The 26,044-nt window shown below is 41.8% G+C and overlaps 1 protein-coding gene across 2 annotated transcripts in view; it reads right to left on the bottom strand.

The window, feature by feature from the left end:
* LOC124291852 (kin of IRRE-like protein 2) overlaps positions 1 to 19,435 on the bottom strand; it is a 53,562-nt gene extending 34,127 nt beyond the window's left edge. Inside the window, exon 1 of one of the 2 annotated variants that reach the window (XM_046728922.1) lies at positions 18,689 to 19,435. In XM_046728922.1, the coding sequence (XP_046584878.1) occupies positions 18,689 to 18,746 (58 nt within the window). In that variant the 5' untranslated portion in view covers positions 18,747 to 19,435. The remainder of the gene's footprint in view (positions 1 to 18,688) is intronic. The other variant, XM_046728921.1, reaches the window with a different exon arrangement.
* Between the last annotated feature and the right edge of the window lie 6,609 nt (positions 19,436 to 26,044).

Raw genomic sequence — 26,044 nt, 5'->3', positions numbered from 1 at the left:
CTCTGAACAGTTCAAGTATAACACCCTGTCAGTATGAGCAATACATGCTGATCCTCCTCCTGAATAGTACTTACTCGCCGCTTGTATATTTTACTGTCATTAAAGTTGTACTGCTACTCTATTTTGTGGCTCCTTTCTGGTTGTTTGCATTGATTATTAAACTGTAGATTACAAATGTTACATTTATCACATCCCCTTGTTGTTGGTTGGCTTCACGTCGAGATCCTTTACAATGGAATCAACATGTCAGTGAACACTTCCAGCATTACTCCTTGCCATGTACTCTGACCTTCAAACGACATCTAATACATATATGTAAGTCCATTAACAAAATAATACCATCGACAGGACCCGTGTGGCAGATGCACACAGTCATATATGTGTCTAGTTAATGGCACTGAACATGCTTTTTGACAAGACGTTTACAAGTCGGTATGCCAGAGGGTCGATTAGCCTCCATGAAGTGTTGACACGTCTTCTCGAGTGGCTTCTCCTTGCATAATGTACGTGTCAGACTGTAGGATGTATGTTTACAAACATGACAGACAGGGCAGGAAGGACAGTGCACTGCAGTTTATGTCGGCGAGGCACACGTAGTTATTGTAGATGTGACAGGCGGAGGTAACTTGAGACCACTACGCCGGGAACAGTGGGTAGCCGAGTCAGTTTCGATCTCAGAGTGACAGGTCATGCTGTTTTAGGACGAACTGTGTTTGTGTTAAGTGGGACTGATACACGATTGTAGTCTCTGGAGGCGTTGTCTCCGTATACACAGATAGAGCCGGAGCCCAGTCTGCTGTCAGGACGTCTCTATATGACTGACATGTTTTTAACGCCATTTTCAACCGTCTCTGTACACGCGGTGAGTCGTTATAAATACCTGACTAATACATAACTAACTCCCAGTATGTGTTCAATCCACAATTCATCTACCATATATCACGAATCTATGTGAATCTAAATATTATTAAGTTTATCCATCTCTCAGAAGCTGTACTCCCGTGCAGAATCGAAAGTGGGTCTTTGGTTAGACGAGTGAACGTACCTGCTGGTTTAATTACCTGACGCATGTCATGAATTTTAACTAACACGGGGCATTTGAATGTTATGACTTTTAATACAATCATTACATATTCTGGTAACATTAACTATAGCTGTAAATTTCATACAGTCATCCATCGTTATGTGCAACCATTGAACATATTTAACCATCACTGTTGAGTTTATTTGTAATTTGTATACCTATGTGGTCTGTATATGAAACGTATGTGTAATTTATTATTAAAATCTTTTTCTTCGATCGTAGCTATGGGGGCTCATAATATACCCATCAGCAGTAATACGCCAATCTGCTTGTATAATTGCTCCGGGACGCGCTCGTGATATCAATCCCTGTCCTGTATCTGGAACAATGGCGAGTGCGATCGGAAGGTTACAGTTTATGATATACTCTATTGCTTATTTCGTATTCAACAAAGAGAATGGTATCCAGGTATTGTGTAGACACGACCATCGGAAGAAGATTAAATGCATTTTATCAAAGACAATATTTAAAATTGCTTTCTAGATAGCATTTTTCGATCAAGGAGAAAGTTGTTTGGGAAGGAGGTTCCCAAATGTTTATCCTCACTTAAGTCGGATATGAAAAACTATTGATTCGACACTTCTCCCTGACAAGCAACACAGCAGACCTGTGTATAGTCGTTTGTTTGTTTACATACAAGCAGCATGTTTCTCTCAGATAACCGCTGTCAGTCCAGATATACTGGTCAGTGACCGACACCTTCAAGACTCTGATGTATAAGCACAATCAGTCCCGCGTCACACCAGATATACCAGTAAACGACACCTTCAAGACTGATGTATGAACACAATCAGTCCCGCATCACACCAGATATACCAGTGACCGACACCTTCAAGGCTCTGATGTATGAACACAATCAGTCCCCAGTCACACCTGATATACCAGTGACCGACACCTTCAAGACTGATGTATGAACATTATCAGTCCCGCGTCACACCAGATATACCAGCCACCGACACCTTCAAGACTGATGTATGAACACAATCAGTCACGCATCACACCAGATATACTGGTCAGTGACCGACACCTTCAAGGCTCTGATGTATGAACACAATCAGTCCCGCGTCACACCAGATATACCAGTGATCGACACCTTCAAGGCTCTGATGTATGAACACAATCAGACCCGCGTCACACCAGATATACCAGTGATCGACACCTTCAAGGCTCAGATGTATGAGCACAATCAGTCCCGCGTCAAACCAGATATACCAGTGATCGACACCTTCAAGGCTCAGATGTATGAGCACAATCAGTCCCGCGTCAAACCAGATATACCAGTCACTGACACCTTCAAGACTGATGTATGAGCACAATCAGTCCCGCGTCACACCAGATATACCAGTGACCGACACCTTCAAGACTGATGTATGAACACAATCAGTCCCGCGTCACACCAGATATACCAGTCACCGACACCTTCAAGACTGATGTATGAACACAATCAGTCCCCAGTCACACCAGATATACCAGTGACCGACACCTTCAAGACTGATGTATGAACACAATCAGTCGGGCGTCACCCTAGATATACCAGTGACTAACACCTTCAAGGCTCTGATGTATGAACACAATCAGTCACGCGTCACACCAGATATACCAAGTGACCACCTTCACACACTTCAAGGTCACACCAGATATACTGATGTATGAACACAATCAGTCCCGCGTCACACCAGATATACCAGTGACCGACACCTTCAAGACTCTGATGTATGAACACACAATCAGTCCCGCGTCACACCAGATATACCAGTGACCGACACCTTCAAAGCTCAGATGTATGAACACAATCAGTCCCCACACCTTCCAGTGACCGACACCTTCAAGACTGATGTATGAACACAATCAGTCCCGCGTCACACCAGATATACAAGTGACCGACACCTTCAAGACTGATGTATGAACACAATCAGTCCCGCGTCACACCAGATATACCAGTCACCGACACCTTCAAGACTCTGATGTATGAACACAATCAGTCCCGCGTCACACCAGATATACTGGACAGTGACCGACACTTTGAAGACTCTGAAGTATGAACATTATCAGTCTCGCGTCACACCAGATATACCAGTGACCGACACCTTCAAAGCTCAGATGTATGAACACAATCAGTCCCCAGTCACACCAGATATACCAGTGACCGACACTTCAAGACTGATGTATGAACACAATCAGTCCCGCGTCACACCAGATATACAAGTGACCGACACCTTCAAAACTGATGTATGAACACAATCAGTCCCGCGTCACACCAGATATACCAGTCAGTCCCGCGTCACACCAGATATACCACACAAGACTGATATGAACACAATCAGTCCCTCGTCACACCAGATATACCAGTCACCGACACCTTCAAGACTGATGTATGAACACAATCAGTCCCGCGTCACACCAGATATACCAGTCACCGACACCTTCAAGACTGATGTATGAACACAATCAGTCCCGCGTCACACCAGATATACCAGTGACAGAGACCTTCAAGACTGATGTATGAACACAATCAGTCCCGCATCACACCAGATATACTGGTCAGTGACCGACACCTTCAAGACTGATGTATGAACACAATCAGTCCCGCGTCAAACCAGATATACCAGTGACCGACACCTTCAAGACTGATGTATGAACACAATCAGTCCCGCGTCACACCAGATATACCAGTCACCGACACCTTCAAGACTGATGTATGAACACAATCACCGCGTCACACCAGATATATACCAGTGACCGACACCTTCAAGACTGATGTATGAACACAATCAGTCCCGCGTCACACCAGATATACCAGTCACCGACACCTTCAAGACTGATGTATGAACACAATCAGTCCCGCATCACACCAGATATACCAGATATACCTTCAAGACAGTGACCGACACCTTCAAGACTGATGTATGAACACACTGATCAGTCCCAGTCACACCAGATATACCAGTGACCGACACCTTCAAGACTGATGTATGAACACAATCAGTCCCGCGTCACACCAGATATACCAGTCACCGACACCTTCAAGACTGATGTATGAACACAATCAGTCCCGCGTCACACCAGATATACTGGTCAGTGACCGACACCTTCAAGACTGATGTATGAACACAATCAGTCCCGCGTCACACCAGATATACCAGTCACCGACACCTTCAAGACTGATGTATGAACACAATCAGTCCCGCATCACACCAGATATACCAGTCACCGACACCTTCAAGACTGATGTATGAACACAATCAGTCCCGCGTCACACCAGATATACCAGTCACCGACACCTTCAAGACTGATGTATGAACACAATCAGTCCCGCGTCACACCAGATATACCAGTCACCGACACCTTCAAGACTGATGTATGAACATTATCAGTCCCCACGTCACACCAGATATACCAGTGACCGACACCTTCAAGACTGATGTATGAACACAATCAGTCCCCAGTCACACCAGATATACCAGTGACCGACACCTTCAAGACTGATGTATGAACACACTACCAGTCATCTAATAGTCAGCAAGGTGGAAATAGCCGAGGACATATACAGAAGTTGTTGAATGTACATTACTGTTAAACCGTGTGTGAAACATCTCCTCTTCAGCAATCACAGACTGGTCGCTACGAGTGTACTCGGTGAAGCAATATCTTGTTGTATCTATATAAACGGGAAGACCTTTATACTTTGTTTTAACGTAATACCCTGATTAGCCAAATTTACCGTTATGTCAGCAACCCAGATTTTATCGTTTGCATAGCCCAAAACAGACAGACTGTCTATGGATAACGATGTACATTCCAAGTGCTACATTTGTATTTGCATAAGAGTATAGAAAGAGATGCATTATTATTGTTAATATGTTCCGATTTTAGTCATTTCATAAAATGACTTTGCATGTCTATTCTCCAAAAGCATCTGTTATTGACTGAAGAATGAATGAATGAATGAATGAACGAACGAACGAACGAACGAACGAACGAACGAACGAACGAACGAACGAACGAACGAACGAACGAAAGAACGAACGAACGAACGAACGAACGAACGAATGAACGAATGAATGAATATAATCACAAGCGAACATGTAAGACAGTTATTAATAGTGATTTTTAAAAGCTAAAAGTCGAGACATACTTATAGAAATGGTTATATTTCAAAGTTGAAATTGATATCATAGATGTTTGTAGATATGTTTCAAAGTGAACACTCAAGCTGTAATGAAAAGTTATATTTAACATTTAACGTTCAAGACATATATATCAAGAGTCATATTCAAGCTGTTTTTTCCAGCCTCCACACGCCATGCATTATAAGCTGTAAAAGAAAGACGTGGTAAGAGTGGAAATAGTTCCAGAAGCTATTAACTTCTTGGTGTGAGTGCTTATCTGGATCCGACGCTGTACCACTCTACCTATTTACTCAGCGAGGGTACCACAGAACCTGTCGGGCGACTTATCCAGATATCATATGGCTGAGCAGAGCCGACAAATCAGAGAGTGGAAACTTCTTACCGCGCGGTTATCGAAGAGCCCGACCACGTGCAAGGTGACACCAGTAAACCCATTCGCCTACATACCAAACAGTTTGCTTGAAAGCAAAACAGATCTTAAGGCGGGGAAAGGTTATAGCAGTTGAGTATTCAATTGACAATTTGCCATGACACTTGCATATATATGCAGATGACGGGCCTATCTACCTGCCCACTCCATTTCTGCTCGTTATTACATTCCCTATAAGAATGTTTAGTGTTGACTTTTACTCCCTACCCAGCTGATCTGCCTTGAATCCACTTAAAATAGATCTACGCCAGCACTGCGCTCTGAGGAGATACTAATAGTGCTATCTACAAGACAAATATGTGGACGAATTTAGATGGCAGGCAAAATTACCACCGTAGATTACTGTGCAATTTGCAGCGACCACCAAACAGCCGCTATTGACAGTTTGAATGATCTAGGATTGACAGAGAACGGTTAATCTAGAGAACAAACATCAGATAGGTATCTTAAGGGACGAGAGAACATTTGACACTCCAGTGTCTGAAGAGAACAGACTTTAAAGGTAGATAATTACCTTGTTTATCTTAACTCCATGACGGACGTGCTAAGGAACGCCATCGAGGCCTTCTATCGTAATCTATTTATCATGTAATGATACTCGACTTGTCGTATAAATTGTCAAACTATTAAATGCCAGAATACCAACGAATAACTAATGGAGAACATACGTCGGAGGATCATTGTCCAGAATAGTAATCTGTTAGTTCTCGGGTCCTCTTACGTCCATTCAATCACGTAAAGCAGGTAATTAGGGGTGTCGTGTTCCCATAGCTTTTCAGAAACAAACACGTAAGTGCGTGCATTGTGGGGGATACAACTTACAGCAGTACAACTACCCCACCCATCCCCAACCCAAACACAACCCATGCTCTACTCTCACACACACACACACACACACACACACACACACACACACACACACACACACACACTCACACACACACACACACACACACACACTCACACACACACACTCTCACACACACACACACACACACACACACACACAAATAGAAAGAAATAGTTCCTTTTAAATTGAAGCGGAGCCCCAGGGAGATCCAGAGCCTGCGAGTGAGACTAGACCTCCTTCAGTAAGGGCTTCAGCATTGCAGAAAGGGCTATGGGATGTGGGTGCGGGGGTGCGGTAATGCAGCTCTGGGACTGACAAAATAACACACACGATTTCCCCGTCGCTTCTCCCAGCGATATGAACAGGTACAATTCAATCTCTCAGACTGGGGCAGCTCAAACAAGTGGATTCGTTTGAATGTGCATGCCTCCGATATTACGTCATGAAGCTGTAAAGATTTTCAGGAAATAAACCTGGACAAGAAAATGGAATGGGTATTATATTAGAGACAAGTGTGAGGTCTATTTTGTTTTCAAACTCCTACTGATTAAATGTTTAAGATAACGAGGTTCGACGTCTCAGCCTACATACGCGTATGCATATAGATGAAACATGTATATATGTCTCGTTAACTTTGTAGTTTACGCTCAACCAAGATAATGGTTTATGCCATCCACTAGAGAATCTTATATAAACTCGTACACATGTCTGAGGCCAAGCGCTAAGTTCCTTTTAAATTGAAACACGCAACAGTGCCAACAACTTAATACTAGAAACACTCATCTCAAAACTACAAAGAGTACAAGACTCAACAGCTCGCATTGTCAAAAACGTGTGCAAGAGAGAACATATCTCCCCAGTGTTACGAGCCTTACACTGGTTGCCCAAAAGAGCGGAGTATAAAATCCTGAGTCTTGCCCACCAGTGCTATCATGAAACTGCTCCTGACTACCTCAATGAGTTGGTGACCAAACATGTTCCATCGACAGTCTTACGATCAGCTGATCACAATCTATTAGTCATCCCAAGACGTAAACTGAAAGTCTTTGGTTTCCGCCCTTGTAGTTATGGAGCTCCAACACTATGGAACCAGCTGCCGTTCGAACTCAGACTAACAACATTCCTTGATTCCTTCAAATGTGTCTTAAAACACTCCTCTTCAGAAAATGCAACAGTGTCTAACAAACATATCCTCAAAGGTTTCAACTGGCTTATTACACATGTTGTGTGTCTTGTAGTCACACTTTTGTATGGAATCCAGCGCGGTATCAATACACATATTATTATTATTACTTGTAGTAAAGCGTCTTACCGGCCCAACTAGACTAAGGCTTAGTCTCTGAATATATATAATTTTGATAGTAACAAACAAGCCCATTTATATTGAAAAGGAGCTGGGAAAATCTAGACTTGCTTTATTTAGGGCTTTAGCACTGCAGAGAGGGCTTGGCAGTAGGGAAATTACTGTGGTTCAGGGACTGTGAGACAGACTACGGCACAACCAACAGTTGCCTCGGAGAATTGTGAAGGTTGTGTCCCCCTGCACTTCAGTGTGGTCATGTAGGTGATGTCTGCAATCACCATGCTCAGCTAGAAGTTTACAGCGCGATGACAGAGTGCGAGTTGTCAACACGTGCTTCATTAAATCTGGTTACTCGGCTACAGAGTAGTGTGTGCCTCAAACTCCCCGCCCAGACAGACAAACCTGCACACCAAGGTTCCCGTCAAGTGGTCAATTGGTCGGTGTGACTCACAATGTTCATGTGCTCGGGAACATCTTTGTACCGCATATTGAATCTGTACGCGTCGCTTTACAATGTGTGATATATGTCATATATTGCGCCTGGGTGTCACCTGCAACCCATAGTACCATGTCCACCAGTACAACCCTACAACCATTGGTGTCGCAAGATATGTCCTGGACAAGTCCCTAAGGCAATGGTTATTAGTTTAATTTATTTCTGGATTACATGAACACTGAGAACAAGAAGTTGACATCTGTAAACTTCCCCCTTCATGTGTATCACTTCTGTATGATATGCAAAGACGTCAAAGCGAACAGTTTCTCCCCAAGAAAAGACAGGTGTCCTTCTCAAACTGTTCGCCTGTCGAGACCTGATAGATGCTACGATACATCCATGGACTTATCATTCAGTACAGCCTTGGAGCAAGTCTAAACATATCCCTTAGTGTTAATAAAGAAGGTAGCACCACGAGTTGTCGTCCCATTGTTACTGTGTACATATGCTTAGATTTCTTTCTGGGGATATACCTGCCGTGAACCATCATCGGCAAAACCTTTCCTGATGATGATGAAACGAAACAATGCATGAGCCCGCAACATTCGTGTTGTGTAAAATATGAGTGCTTAACATTCACATGGGGACAATTCCTCCTCGATATACGCATGAAGATGTTACACCCTGTCTGGCACAGGCACAATACATAAATCACGACTGTATACCAGAGATGTGACATCCTCGGAGAATCGTTGGCCAAGTTAATTTCACGCAGATGGCTGGCGTATAGGCAATGTCTGTGTTTCGATGGAAATAATAATCTTTAACGCCTCTTTTGGAACAGAAACAAATACTTGGCAACATGACTGGTGCTTGGGTGTTGTTTACATATGAAGACATCGAAACATGACTGAAATGAATGTTATCCAGATATGAATATTTCGCATCATGACTGATTGTTGGCTGGTATGTGGATGTATATACATGATACAATGATATTAAGGTGTTGTTCTGGATATACACATTTGGCAACATGACTGATTGTTGGATGATATTTGGATGTAAAGACATGATATACAATGATATTAAGGTGTTGTTCTGGATATATACATTTGGCAACATGACTGATTGTTGGGTGATATTTGGATGTAAAGACATGATACAATGATATTAAGGTGTTGTTCTGGATATACACATTTGGCAACATGACTGATTGTTGGGAGATATTTGGATGTAAAGACATGATATACAATGATATTAAGGTGTTGTTCTGGATATACACATTTGGCAACATGACTGATTGTTGGGAGATATTTGGATGTAAAGACATGATATACAATGATATTAAGGTGTTGTTCTGGATATACACATTTGGCAACATGACTGATTGTTGGGAGATATTTGGATGTAAAGACATGATATACAATGATATTTTGGAGGTGTTGTTCTGGATATACACATTTGGCAACATGACTGATTGTTGGGAGATATTTGGATGTAAAGACATGATATACAATGATATTAAGGTGTTGTTCTGGATATACACATTTGGCAACATGGCTGATTGTTGGATGGTATGTGGATGTAAAGACATGATATAATGATATTGAGGTGCTGTTCTGGGTATTCACATTTGGCAACATGTCTGATTGTTGGGAGATATTTGGATGTAAAGACATGATATACAATGATATTAAGGTGTTGTTCTGGATATGGCAACATTTGGTATTTGGACATGACTATAATGATTGTTGGATAGATGGCATGTTGATGTAAAGATATTTGGATGTAAAGACATATATACAATGATATTAAGGTGTTGTTCTGATATACACATTTGACCATGACATGACTGATTGTATTAAGGTGGGAGATATTGTTGGCTGGTATGTGGATGTAAAGACATGATATACAATGATATTAAGGTGTTGTTCTGGATATACACATTTGACAACATGACTGATTGTTGGATGATATTTGGATGTAAAGACATGATATACAATGATATTAAGGTGTTGTTCTGGATATACACATTTGACAACATGACTGATTGTTGGGAGATATTTGGATGTAAAGACATGATATACAATGATATTAAGGTGTTGTTCTGGATATACACATTTGGCAACATGATATTAAGGTGTTGTTCTGATATACACATTTGTTGATTGTTGGGAGATATTTGGATGTAAAGACATGATATTGATGATGAATGATATTAAGGTGTTGTTCTGGATATACACATTTGGACTGATTGTTGGGAGATATTGGATGTAAAGACATGATACAGTGATATTAAGGCTGGATATACACATTTGGCAACATGACTGATTGTTGGGAGATATTTGGATGTAAAGACATGATAGAATGATATTCAGGTGTTGTTCTGGAAATATACATTTGGCAACATGACTGATTGTTGGGAGATATTTGGATGTAAAGACATGATATACAATGATATTAAGGTGTTGTTCTGGATATATACATTTGGCCACATGACTGATTGTTTCATGTTTTTCAAATTCAAAACATTGACTGATGGATCAGCTAATATGAAAGGTGAAAGTAACTGAATATTAAACAGTTGAGTCAATATTTCTCAATCTAGAATATGTTCTTGCGCATGTCGTACTTGTTTAACGATAATCAGAATACTTTGTGAGCGGTTAAATCCTGTTGGAAAAGTACATCTGCACTGGGAGGAATTAAAAAAACTAAATTAGCAGAATCTTCCAAAAGCGAAAAGTTCTTTTCCATGCATTTTTGAACAACTACATCGCATTCTTTGAATATGGTGCTGATAGCCGTCATAACGAGAGTCACATTATCCCGACCGTACTGATTACATGCTATACACAGGGACGATGAAAACCAGGGATTGTGGATCAAAGTTTAGTTCAATGAAGGTGTTCCACGTTGATAAGACACAAAGTGAAAGGTTAGTACAGTGAAGTCAAACACAACCTAACAAACATGCTCCCATAATTGATGTTCCTTTACTTTTTTCCTTCGTTATAGCAGCATGTGGCATAAACATGTATTTATAGTTGAGCAGAACATGTACTAGACGCCTTTCCACTTCCTCAGTAGTAACAAATGCGACCGTATAAATGGTACATCTACAGTAAATGAGGCCTTCTATTGCATAGTAACGAGTGTGCCGCAACCTGCAGCTGTCGTCTTAAACGCCCTCTATGTTTACTCCACGCAACTTTCGTGAGGTCGTAATACAGACTGTAACCTGATATATATTGATTAACTGTGATACCCACGATACACTTAATAATACACATGTTGAACACATTGTATAGTATATATATTAGTGTGTGTATGTGTGTGTGTGTGTGTGTGTGTGTGTGTGTGTGTGTGTGTGTGTGTGTGTGTGTGTGTGTGTGTGTGTGTGTGTGTGTGTGTGTGTGTGTGTGTATGTGTGTGTAAAAGTGAAACATATTGAATAAATCCTAATGCATTGTCATTCATTTCAAAATGTAACACAAATAAGAATAAGAATATGTAATAGGTCTCTGGTGCTTGGGATGGTTCAGTGGATATCCAGTACTATCATGTTCACATTAACAGCTGTAACGCTGCGACGTTTATATAGTCATTATCTGGTGCACCCATCTCTACTTCCGATTCCCTCTGTGCACCTTGCTCTCACGTTCCAGGTTCACTATCACGGTCTGGGGTATGTCGTCCCGGGGCAGAGCTGTTCGTACAGACCCAGGATCATGGCTCCCGGAAACACGGCGTCCCCGCTCATCCCAGACATGTTCGATAGAGCTAAAGGCAGGAGAACAAGACGGTCACTCCATATTCAGGCCTACCAAAGAAAACTTTCCCACTGTGCAGAAAAACGCAGAAACATTCACATTAAACGTGGAAATAGCAACATAAACATAATGCCTCGCTACTGAAACAGTAAAAACGGCAACGAAAGACGATGAAACTGCAACATTTTTGTATCAGCGAACTTTGACCTCTACTGCGCATGCGCATTACGATCGGCGCTTCTTTCAAATTTCCTAGCAACCGTGAATCGCCTCGCGTAGAAAAAGTATTGAATATGTCGAAATGATTGCTGTCAATCATTTCATACGAACGGAATGTAAACTAAACATGTGTGCACACAAGTATCATTACGATAAATGCCAAATAACACAACTGAAATACTTTAAAAGGGGAATGTAACTTTTGTCCAACCTGGAAAATGTCAACATAGGGTCGAGACTTCCTCTTCCATGTGCGCATGCGCAAAATCGTTTTTTATCCAGTCTTAGCGATTTAAAGTTACCGATTTTACTGTTTCAGTAGCGAGGTATTATGTTTATGTTGCTATTTCCATGATTACTGTGGACCATTCAGCGTTTTTCTGCACAGTGGGAAAGATTTCTTTGGTAGGCCTGATATTGCGTTTTCAGTTTTGCTGAATAAAGGCGTTGACAATGTTACCGCGTTGAGAACGTGATTTACGATCTTGACGCTTCGTCCTCGTGAACAGTGTCACATATCATGCCAGTACCTCGTCTCTTGTGACGTGTGATCCCCTACAACAACGTGTGGTCAATATGCTGGTCATGTCCTTGAAGTACCTACACCAACCCAGATTATGAGGGAACCACCCTCACTACAGCAATACGGTGAAAACCTTCATGCTGCCTTCTGTATACTCGCCTATGGCTATCATGTAAGGACATGTGATTTTCCCAGTAAACAGCCTTGTTTACCACTACCGTTGAGGCCAACGATGATGACAACGGAACCACTGCAGGAGAGCATATTTGACATGGTGTCAGTGATGGACTTCCTAGACCCGTTTCAAAATCGATCGTTTAGCTAGTTCCACTGGAACGTTTATATGTCGACTGGAACGATCGAAACGTATATGTCGACTTAGGACAGCCGAAACGTTTATATGTAGACTTAGCACTACGATCGAAACGTTTATATATGCACTTACGGAAGTCTTAGCACTACGATCGGAACGTTTATATGTAATGAAGACTTACGACAGCCTTAGTACAACAATCGTAACGTTTATATGCAGACTTACGACAGCCTTAGTACAACGATTGTAACGTTTATATGTAGACTTACGACAGCCTTAGTACAACGATCGTAACGTTTATATGTAGACTTACGACAGCCTTAGTACAACGATTGTAACGTTTATATATAGACTTACGACAGCCTTAGTACAACGATCGTAACGTTTATATGCAGACTTACGACAGCCTTAGTACAACGATCGTAACGTTTATATGTAGACTTACGACAGCCTTAGTACAACGATCGTAACGTTTATATATAGACTTACGACAGCCTTAGTACAACGATCGTAACGTTATATATAGACTTACGACAGCCTTAGTACAACGATTGTAACGTTATATATAGACTTACGACAGCCTCAGTACAACGATCGTAACGTTACAACGATCGTAACGTTAACGTATATATAGACTTACGACAGCCTTAGTACAACGATCGTAACGTTATATATAGACTTACGACAGCCTTAGTACAACGATCGTAACGTTATATATAGACTTACGACAGCCTTAGTACAACGATCGTAACGTTATATATAGACTTACGACAGGTACAACGATCGTAACGTTATATATAGACTTACGACATATAGATCGTAACGTTATATATAGACTTACGACAGCTTTAGCACTACGATCGTAACGTTTATATGTAGACTTACGACAGCTTTAGCACTACGATCGTAACGTTTATATGTAGACTTATGATACTAACGAGTAACGACGCAATGTGAACGAAGCAGAACGCAATCTGCTTTTTATGGTGGTCCTGCGAATGCAGACGCTAGTGGGTTAACATGACGTCAGAGATCGGTCACTTGGACAAGGTTTCTAAGGGACCTATCCCACCTCAATGCTGTGACCCTCGAAAACCATAGATAACTGTGCCAGTGTCAGTATCGCACCCACAGCCTATCCATCACACTCTGACATTTGTAGCCACCTGACGTTGACCATTGTTCGGTTAGACCATCCACATTAGTCTGCTTCGATTTTCGCAAGCAGAAATCGTCTTCCTGCCACTCGCTTCTGATAATAGGAAACAATGAGTCCATACACATATGCAAATACGTCGGTTGGTATGATCTTGTGACCATGAACAGGATGATTAATTTGTGCAAATGTGGCCAGTATTTACCTTGTCCTGCAGTAATTTACCTGGTTCAAATATCATATACATTAGTAAAGCCACAAACATTCATCTTAAAGTGGTCTTAAACAACTGGATCTTTGCTTATTACTATTTCTAGATTGGAGCTGATTGGTATTTAACTATATAGGTGCCACTTTCATTGTTCAGTAAAGTCCAGCATCTGCAGTGTCAAATCAAAGCTGATTGGATACATTTAGAAGCACGTTATTGCTATTAGAGAAAGACATTTAGCCGGCTGTGGTTTTGTGATATGTTTTCAAGGAGATAATACCCATCGAGTCATTATATTCAGTGTTACGTTTGGGAGGGTAATCCAGAGTTGATCTCGTCGAAATTATGTATGGAATTTGCATAGAAATTGTATCCTGGTTGTCAATGGAACAAGAAAATCGGCGAACTGTCTATAATGACATCAGACAACAGGAAGTCGAAAGTGTGCATGTTTAGATCATGTAGTAGTAGATTAGCAGTAGTGTAAAACACATCCAAGGTAAACATCAGTCAAATAAACCTGGATGGACGTGAGTGAACGCCAAGACCCAGTCAAGGTCAACTGCCGATGTATTTGCATTGTGTTAGAATCGTTTATACCGTGCGTCCTCATCAGATGCTCGTACAAGCTATGTGTGTGGATACAGCGGAAACACTCGCTGCTGCAGCTGCTGCCAATGTCGGTCAATACATCATATCCTTTGAACCTCTGCATGTGTTGATATAGCTGTGCATATATCGCGTTTTCAAAAACGAATCACCGAGTGCACGCAGCATATTTTCCTGAAGGGTTATGTTTGATAACAACGAAAAACCAAGCAAATATTCGAAATTCATAACTTCAATAAATTTTCAAAACCCATAACTCTCATATCGTGCCAATATACCCGTTTATCGGTGTGTATCAATTTACATACTTTCGTACTGATATGTGTCACTCTATAACAGTGTGTGCAACATGTATAGCATGTGTGTCACCGTTTATCAATGGGTACCAATACGTATGTATTTCCTATGTATTGCTGTGTAGCAACGCGTATCCTTATATACTATCCTGTACCACTGAGTACCCTGCACGGCAACGTGTATCACTGACTCATTCAACATAAGTGTAAGTACGTACTGTTGTGTATAATTACTGATCATAGCCAATCGTGAATATTTCAGCTGTGGAACATGTCATGTGTAAATGAAACTAAAGGATGTGCTATATTTAGATAAACGGGCTGTGTACCATCCTCTCGCGGAATCAGTATCACCCAGTTATGAGTGGTAATAAACCGTCTATGAGTTACTGATGCTGACTGGCTTCTTCGCGCTGTGTCGTTAGCGCTGTAATCTAGGAATCTGGCCTCATTCTGATTCAGTTACATTTACTCACATAATTATCGCTGTTTTCATTTCGCAACAATTAAACACGTGACGATAATACATATGCCCTGTGCCTAAACCTTGACATTATCGCGTTACGCCATGGTTGTCAGCCTTGGAAGGTCAGGCACCTCCAACCACCGCCCAGTTGACATATACATGAGGATATCAGCTGCAGTCATAACGTAACGTTACTTTCTCGGCATATGAATTAATGTAACCCATCTTGGAATTAGTTATCGAAATATGCAAGGACAAAAACAGGAAAATAGATCTGCCATGGAAAAGACGCTCAGACCGACATATGTGTTCTATGTGTTGGTGTACCCAAGCTATCAAGCAATGTATGTTTGCGTTGTACATGACACTATAGCGATCAATGGGCAAGCAGTTGTACACCATATTTATACTGGGTGTTTCATTCAAGCTGAGGGCATCAATACGCAGGAATACCTAGCAAGACTGAAAGAGACAAGTGTCGCAAAATGTCATGTTCAAAGGAACGGTTAGGCGTGTCAATAGCCAAGTGTCAATCTCGCATATACCCGGCTCAATATATTGGTTTTGTTTGCCAGGACACATTAGCGTTACACGAGCAGCGGCTTACCTTTGAATTCCACTGTATATTGCTTCCAATGAGACATATAATCTGTCGGGGTCACGCTACACATTAATGACGTCACGTCAACTGAGTAAGTTGAATTAACGCCGATTTCAACAATCTTCAGGTGGGATAGAGACCCCAACAGATGCAGATTACAAATGGTCACATTCGTAAAGTTATTGATACCATGTAACTAATAGTGCTGAGTCATTACAGAAGCATCTGGGTTCGAGCCTACCAGCAGCGGATCCTGCTGCACGCTAAGAATTCGGACAGAAAGCACCTCATTGTTTGCCGGGACTAAGGAGTTACAAATCTTTGGAAGATATAATGCTAAGATGTCATACATGTTTAGCTTCATCCCTGAGAGTGCTGTGACACGGAGCAAGAAACAAACATGTCAGACACATCCCCCAAGTCTTCAATACTTTGGTAAACTTTCAGTTCTTCAGAGCAGTGTTACCTGGGCTCCATTGTATTATGTATCACATACAACTAGGACTGCACGGTATTACCGATATACCGGTATATCGCAATACGCTTTTCAAACGATACGTTTTGCAATATATATTTTTCTGAGAACCGGTGTATTGGTTAAAGAACACAAAGGAATTTGTTTGTGATTACTAGTATCTAAATGGTTTAAATTAAAATCTAACTTTCACTCACAACAAATGTTTCCCTTCGTTATTCAGTGACCGAACGGCATACTGTAATACTATAATTGTATAAAAAAAGAAAATAGAATCCCTGACTATGCAACCTAATTTTGAAATTGCTGTTATCAGAAGCATAACATATATGTTAGGGACTTTGATGTAGAAAATAGGATTGACATGCCCAATTAGTGTCACTCAGTGTCAAACACTAAAGTTCCCAATATATCGCAATACGTATCGCAATATGGGTACATGACTCGCAATATATTGCAATAGAATTTATTTGCCAATACACATCCCTACTCAACACAATATCTTAATTCCAGCGACTTAAGTAAAGTCTATAATAAGCCCAGTGGCTTGTGTCCGTATACAGATTAAACTGGCGAGTTGAACCACTTGGGTCCTGGCTGTTGAACTCCATACATAATAATAAGGCACTTGTTACACCCTCGCAGGTTTACAAACGAAGAAATGATTTCAATAAGAGAAAAGAATGTTTTCTGTAATCTGAGATTGTTCTCACGCTGTGACAACTAAAGCCATATGTTTTGGTTTTTTTTCAGTAGATGACCCTTATTGAGGTCGACCACGCCATACCGAATGTTTTCAATACACTAGAATGTACGGAGCGTCGCTGAATATCACAAATTCAGCGCCGACTGAAAGTCTATACCTCTGAAATGCTGCAGACAAATATGATTTCCATTCGCCAATATTCAAGGAAGTAACATCAATATCGACCGTGTCATTACGAATAAATGATAAAACTTCACCGATAACCAGTTGATTTTGTTTGATTAATGATCCAGATATCGTTATGAAAATGAACGCCATTGATCTCAGATATGTTTTATCTTCTCAGAATCATCCCCCGTTGTGTTTATGTTTTAATACGGTTATTATATATATATGTGTGTGTGTGTGTGTGTGTCTCTGTGTGTCACTGAGTGTGTCTGTGTGTGTGTCTCTGAGTGTGTCTGTGTGTATGTGTCTCTGAGTGTGTCTGTGTTTGTGTCTGTGTGTGTGTCTCTGAGTGTGTCTGTGCCTGTGTGTATGTGTCTCTGAGTGTGTCTGTGTTTGTGTCTGTGTGTGTATGTGTCTCTGAGTGTGTCTGTGTCCGTGTTTGTGTCAGCGTATACCGACCTACATACATGAACAAAAGGACGTCATGGGGGATGATTCTTAAATTAAAATATATCATCTATCAACATTCCGATTCACATATGCACGCCTATAACCTGTGGATTATTCACGGCGATTCTGAAGGTAAATAATGTTTTCCTGGCAGCTACAGACATACTAAATGGAAGCAGTCTCACAACAGCAAAACCAATGCGTGCATCTGTCAGTCAATTTTCCATAATTTTAAGATAATTCAAACTGTCGTCCCACTGGCAGCAGGGTGTCAGATCTCGTTAACAAGCAGCATGTCTTTGTGAGGAGCTCATCTATCGAGTTAAGGCCAACATGCCTGATCACTACAACATCTATCAATCATGCGCTGAAAGTGAAATAAGTTCCAGTCATCGTGCAATGACAGACATGACGGGTAGTTGGGATACATGTGGTGTAATTGACATGAACATTAACTAGCGGTGACAGTCTTCAACACATATGCCTCACCTGTTATAGTTTCCGATATGAACGCTATGAGAAGCAGTACATCCACGCGGTACTCCATGACTGAAACGGACAACCACAGAATATAGCACCATTAAGGTTCCATAGCAGACCAGATCCACAACATGTAGATTTCACAAACAATCCCCGTGGTACGTGTTTTCCAAGTTAAATCGCTCCATGACAATTGCACGCCGTTCGCCTGTCTATTTCACGTGCACCGCCGACTCGGATAGATATCGGTGGGTAATCTAGCGTCGGTTTCCCTCCTTCTGCGGGCCCGTATCCACTTAATGCCAACAGTGATTAAGTCAATTTTCCACTGCGGTAATTTCCGTGAGGTTTCGTGAGTTCTGTAATATCCATAAGCGATACCTCCGCGTGGTCAAACATACAAGCACCCATTTCACGGCGAGCACAGCTTACTAGTGTCTGAACTCCCTCAATAGACTATCTCAAATGACTTGAATAGAGCGCTCGCATCGCGGGGTGACGGGATTGGCAGCGCACATTCAGAGGCTCAGCGATAACTGTGTCGCTTCGCTTTTCTCACCAATGCTACGCGGATAGAGTTTATTGTGGGAAATGACATTCTTGGAGAGCTAGCATACACCCTCGTACACAACACAAAGTCTTCTTTACTACAGAAACAGAAGCGCTAGCGAGCACGTGTCTGTGAGGAATTGATTAATGTGTTGAGGAGTTCCGAGCCAATCAGAAGCCGGACGAGTGAAATCGACCATACTGCATGACACATGTATTCGTGTTGCAACACTCGGAATGGCTAACTAACGGAAGACAGCGCACGATCCGGGCTTTAGTCGTCGAGATCGATGTTCAGTTGAACTTTTATAAAAGTTAATATAAGACGTGTGAAACATCGCCGCTTCTCCGTGGTCCGCTGTCCGGTCATGGCAGACTACGCCGCAGTATGATTTAACCGAATTGAATTTGAACTGAACACGCCGAAATCGAATCGCCATGGTTACTTGATACATATGAATTGATGGCTGTACCCTAGCGATTGCTCACTCGACCACTCCTGCCTCTGCTTCAGTGTAACGGCTATTGTTATACAGCACTGCAGTGGAAGAGCAGCCCAATGTTTAATGTATCAGCCTATTAATGAAATATAAACGAAACAACTGAACGCCCCACGCATCAGTTTATTTCTTTTTCTTCAGTTTAGCCACTTTACATTTGGGAACGTTAAACAAAGACGGCATATCGTCTGTCGTGATTGTGCATTTCCCGATTATTCACGATATTGAGCTTGACGTCGTGTACCCGAGTTCATACAGCTCCCTTGTTCAAACACGGCTCGTTTTGAATCGATATTTATATACCTGATTTACGTTAACTAGCTCGTTGATAAACGGTTAAAATTCATTACCATACACAAGTTTAAATAATTCTTATTTAACCAAAGTTGTATTAATGAGTACGTAAACAGATCGTGTATACAGGTTTCTAAGTAGAAGGCTTTCTGTTGTGGGAGGGGGTGGCTGTGCTGTGACGGTGGAGGGGCCCGCCGAATGAAAAGATCAGCGAAAACTCAACTCGCTCTGTAACACGACACGAATCCCGGGTCGCTCACATCGCCGAAGTTTATCTCACAGTCCCTGAACCACATTATTTCCCCTTCTGCCAGGCCATTTCGGCAATACTAAATCTGTAAACGAAGCAAGTCTAGACGTCCTCAGGTCCTGAGACTCCCATCTCACTTGGGCTCCTTTTCAATTAAAAAGTTGTTTGGTTGTATCAGAATTATATATATTCAGAGACTATATAGTGTTAGTCTAGCATTACGTTACTGTTTGTATGTGTGTTAAACTAACAACTAGTCTCTGAAATGAAGATATTTTACAGAAAAAATCTCATAGTGAAAACAAATAAATATAATGAAAAGGAGCCCTGAGACTTCCTGAAGCTGTGGAAATCTAGACTTACCATGTTTTCTAGACTTGCGTAGGATATCTTGGATATATTTGCTTGAGGGTCTGTATGACAGACTATATGTGTGCGTGCGTGCGTGCGTGTGTGTGTGTGTGTGTGTGTGTGTGTGTGTAGGAAGAGTTCTGTGTGTATGTGAGTGCGAGCGCGCTCTTGTGTATGATTGTATATTCTTCACGTCGTAACCCCAGCCCAGTATATTCCAGTGTATAGGACGCCCACCTCTTCCGCCTCCCCCAGCGGCTGACGCATACACACTATTAACTTTAACATTTCAACAAAGACTTTAACATTTCAACAACGCTCGTCCACAATGAAAATAAGACAGTTAACACATTAACCGAAATACGACAGTTTCCATCCGCGACATTTCCGTAACCTGCAAAATGATAATACTTTCAACCGGATGAGCGCAATAAATGATATAACCGACCTGCCACCTGTGGCAGTGAAGGTGGTCGGCAGTATCCGGATAACCCGATCATGTGTACTGTTACATAACCTGACTCTTGAAACGTTTATTGTTATTGGACACGAACAATGAGTCATAAACTTACGTAGATAATACAAGTGTATACGTTACAGGCGTTGTTTGATTGTTGCCCTCAAAGGTCTTGACGGCGGATTATAACAACGTTATGGCCGACTTGAAGTTCACACAGAAACAAAACGAGCATCTTCGCCATAAACCCATTTATGTTGTAACGTTATGACGGCAATACATAGAACGTAATGAAGTGTTCTTAAGCATGACTTGACAGAATAGAGAAGTATATTTCCTTTTCATATCGCAGATTATGAACAGAAATATCAAACAAACGAGGAGCAGTTCAAAGTTCTGATTGGTGGCCATTGTTGAAGCTGCTGCTACCTGACTGTTGATAAACTGTATCAAGTTACACTGTTATGTACTGTATCAAATTACATTAGTGTGTACAGTGGGACCCCTTGTTGGTCATTTTGGGGTGGGATTATGTCCAAAGAAATTTTGTCCGGTTGGGACACGGTTATTGCGGACATCCTTGTATATACATAACCAAAGGACAAAATACCCGTACACATATCTCGTTAACCTGGAACTTGTTAAAACCGGACTCCTGCAAAACAGTACCGGCCAGATCGACGGTATCCGCCCGAGTTTATAGATTCATTTTGGTGGTTGGTGTACTCTCGTCTTTGGTGCTACAATTGACAATAGCTGCAATACCCTGGGAACAGTTACCCTTTCTCTCCCTCGTCCCTCTCCTCCCGTGACAGTACCACAACATCCTTACTTCACGTTTCCTCCCAGTCTGTTAAGTCACTAACGCTGGATCCTGCTCGTGGCATTCGCTCCATCAACCACCATTTCCCCTCACAACCTTCTGCATTAGTTTATCATTGAAATGTCATGACAGCGCTTGTATCGAACACCTGTGATGAAGTCGTATATAGCGAACATCTGTTATGTCGAGCTCGGTTATAAAGGATATCTGCTTTGACTAAGTCGGAAAACTCTATTGTTAAGACCGCCCCGGGCGATGGAGGATTTCCTTTCCTTGCAGGTGTATGTATTTGTTGGTGTATTTAATTTTTGAGAAAAATACATGTTGAGTAGACTATCACTGTGGGCTGCCCAATATGTTCAAAGGTAGGCCGTTCAATATGGGGGACACACACACGCACGCACGCACGCACACGCGCGCGCACACACGCACACGCATATACACACGCACGCACACCTTAAATACAGATATGAATAATTATTTTTCAACTTTGTGCCAGATTCAAATAAGGCGTGAGTAATGCATGTGGTATGGTCGTATCTCACAGGTATAAAGTAAATCACAAATTATGTTCCAAAAGGACGGCAGCATTGATATTTGGACGAGAAAATGCAGTATTTGTCGAGAAATTGGTTTGGAAATGATAATGCCAACTGCACAGATTCAGATGGCGATGTGAAGTCATGACAGGAAATATGTGCCATCATGTATCGTTAGAGTGGTCACTGTGGTAGTTTATAATTCATCGGGATAATTTGCGACAAGTCAACCAAATCCTTAAAATAATTTGGTACCTGGAAATATTCCGTGAATCATTGCTTTGATGGCCGTGCATAAATCAATCCCACCTGGGGCAATTGTGATGCGTGGCTTCTACATTACCACAATTCTAACATTAGCCACAGTGCCAAGCTGGCTTTATTCGGGAAGACCTTACAATGGGGCAATCCCACCTGACATCTTACCTTCGTTTGCCTTTCTGGTAGTTATTGTTACTGGCGAGGAAGCGGATCACAAAGTCCATTATTAATACATTTTTTCCACGAATTCATGATTGTTTATATGCTATTACTGTTTCCTTGATTTGTGAGATAAGGGGAGCAGTTGGACGAGCCTTTGTTGGAATACGAGCTGCCCTGTTTGTGATCACGTTTAATCATCAGTGATGTCGATGCACAACAACCAGCGCCCTCATCCGTGACAGACAGCCAATGTGGCTATTGACATTGTACGCCTGGCTACTTTACAATAAAGAATGCGGGATGCAAATGTTCTTTGTTGACATTGGAGAGGAGGGACGACATCCACACGTGTCGTCGCGTGCCCAATAATCAGCTGATTGCTTGACCCAGGGACCGTGACAGTGTGATGATGGCGGGGGGTCTCCGGGAAAATTCCTGGCCGGCGTGAGTGACCAAGCCGTCCCCTCAGTGCAGCTGCATGAACAGTCGCATCACATAAACCCGTGTCTACAGATAGCCCACAGTTGGTCGCTTCCGATAGCCGTTAATTACTTTATTCCTTAAGAATGAACCTGGGGAACGGTTTCAGATGTCTTCTGATAGAAAAGAGCCCGGCCTCAATCTACAAATCAATACCGCCCCCACTGTATCTGTTCGGTCGAACAGTAAATACGAATTGGAAGTTATTTCCTGAGAGTTACTCGCCCTGATGTTGCCAACATCAACCGGTATGTCTTCCCACAATTGCCTCGCATTTTCTTACATTGTAATAGCTTTGATTTTCAAAATGCTTAGTCCCGCAATTGTTTCTTTCTTACGGTTTTTTTGTTTGCTCCCAACAATGACTGTTGGCATGCTGGTGGTGTTCTCTTCCAACTGGAATATTGGTGTTTTAATCGATCTAGAAACGCGTTCATTTGTGATTTAATATTATCTCATAACACGTAGACTAATGCGCTTAATTTCTACTTAGACATCAGGCGCCGAACACAGCGTGTCCACCATCTCTGTCTAACGTAACGCTGGGTGTCGAACTGTGAACAATATTGCGACAGAGGAATAGGTCCTACACTCAGAGAGCAACCTACCATCTCTGTCTAACGTAACGCTGGGTGTCGAACTGTGAACAATATTCGACAGAGGAATAGGTCCTACACTCAGTGAGTAACCTACCATGTCTGTCTAACGTAACGAGTAACCTACCATGTCTGTCTAACGTAACGCTGGGTGTCTAACTGTCAACAATATTGGACAGAGGAATAAGTCCTACACTCAGAGAGCAACCTACCATCTCTGTCTAACGTAACGCTGGGTGTCTAACTGTCAACAATATTGGACAGAGGAATAGGTCCTTCACTCAGTGAGCAACCTACCATGTCTGTCTAACGTAACGCTGAGTGTCTAACTGTCAACAATATTGGACAGAGGAATAGGTCCTACACTCAGTGAGCAACCTACCATCTCTGTCTAACGTAACGCTGAGTGTCTAACTGTCAACAATATTGGACAGAGGAATAGGTCCTACACTCAGTGAGCAACCTACCATCTCTGTCTAACGTAACGCTGGGTGTCTAACTGTCTAACTGTCAACAATATTGGACAGAGGAATAGGTCCTACACTCAGTGAGCAACCTACCATCTCTGTCTAACGTAACGCTGGGTGTCTAACTGTCAACAATATTGGACAGAGGAATAGGTCCTACACTCAGTGAGCAACCTACCATCTCTGTCTAACGTAACGCTGGGTGTCGAACTGTCAACAATATTGGACAGAGGAATAGGTCCTACACTCAACGTGAGCAAACCTACCATCTCTGTCTAACGTAACGCTGAGTATCTAACTGTCAACAATATTCGACAGAGGAATAGGTCCTACACTCTGAGAGCAACCTACCATCTCTGTCTAACGTAACGCTGGGTGTCTAACTGTCAACAATATTCGACAGAGGAATGGACAGAGGAATAGGTCCTACACTCAACTGAGCAACCTACCATCTCTGTCTAACGTAACGCTGGGTGTCTAACTGTCAACAATATTCGACAGAGGAATAAGTCCTACACTCAGTGAGCAACCTACCATCTCTGTCTAACGTAACGCTGAGTGTCTAACTGTCAACAATATTGGACAGAGGAATAGGTCCTACACTCAGTGAGCAACCTACCATCTCTGTCTAACGTAACGCTGGGTGTCTAACTGTCAACAATATTCGACAGAGGAATAGGTCCTACACTCAGTGAGCAACCTACCATCTCTGTCTAACGTAACGCTGGGTGTCTAACTGTCAACAATATTGGACAGAGGAATAGGTCCTACACTCAGTGAGCAACCTACCATCTCTGTCTAACGTAACGCTGAGTGTCTAACTGTCAACAATATTGGACAGAGGAATAGGTCCTACACTCAGTGAGCAACCTACCATCTCTGTCTAACGTAACGCTGGGTGTCTAACTGTCAACAATATTCGACAGAGGAATAGGTCCTACACTCAGTGAGCAACCTACCATCTCTGTCTAACGTAACGCTGAGTGTCTAACTGTCAACAATATTGGACAGAGGAATAGGTCCTACACTCAGTGAGCAACCTACCATCTCTGTCTAATGTAACGCTGAGTGTCTAACTGTCAACAAATCGAGGTGTATCATATGACTAAAGCCGGTGTTATTCGAGATCAAGTGTACAAAGATGGAGGACATTTAGATGTAATGCCTCTCGATATCAGTTGTGTTGAGGTTGAAGTATTTCGATTTGATGCCTGAGATCAACTGTCCAAAGATGTGATGCCTCTCTATATCAGCTGTACTGAGGTTGAAAACGTTTGGATGTGATGCTTCTCAATATTCAGTTATATTACTGTTGAAAACATTAAGATGTGAAGACTCAAGAGATCAACTGTACAAAGATTGAGGAAATTGAGATGTGATGCCTCTCCATATCAGTTGTACTGAGGTTGAAAACATTTAGATGTGATGCTTCTCGATATGGGTTGTATTAATGTTGAAAACATTAAGATGTGAAGACTCAAGAGATCAACTGTACAAAGATTGAGGAAATTGAGATGTGATGCCTCTCCATATCAGTTGTACTGAGGTTGAAAACATTTAGATGTGATGCTTCTCGATATGGGTTGTATTTATGTTGAAAACATTAAGATGTGATGCTTTTCGATATGGGTTGTAT

The sequence above is a fragment of the Haliotis rubra genome, unplaced genomic scaffold (genome assembly GCF_003918875.1).
Source record: "Haliotis rubra isolate DU_JTF1 unplaced genomic scaffold, ASM391887v1 Scf50, whole genome shotgun sequence".
In the NCBI taxonomy this organism is placed as follows: Eukaryota; Metazoa; Mollusca; class Gastropoda; order Lepetellida; family Haliotidae; genus Haliotis; species Haliotis rubra.
The sequence above is the reverse complement of the archived record's forward strand: the minus strand, read 5'-3'. Positions and strand labels throughout refer to the sequence as shown.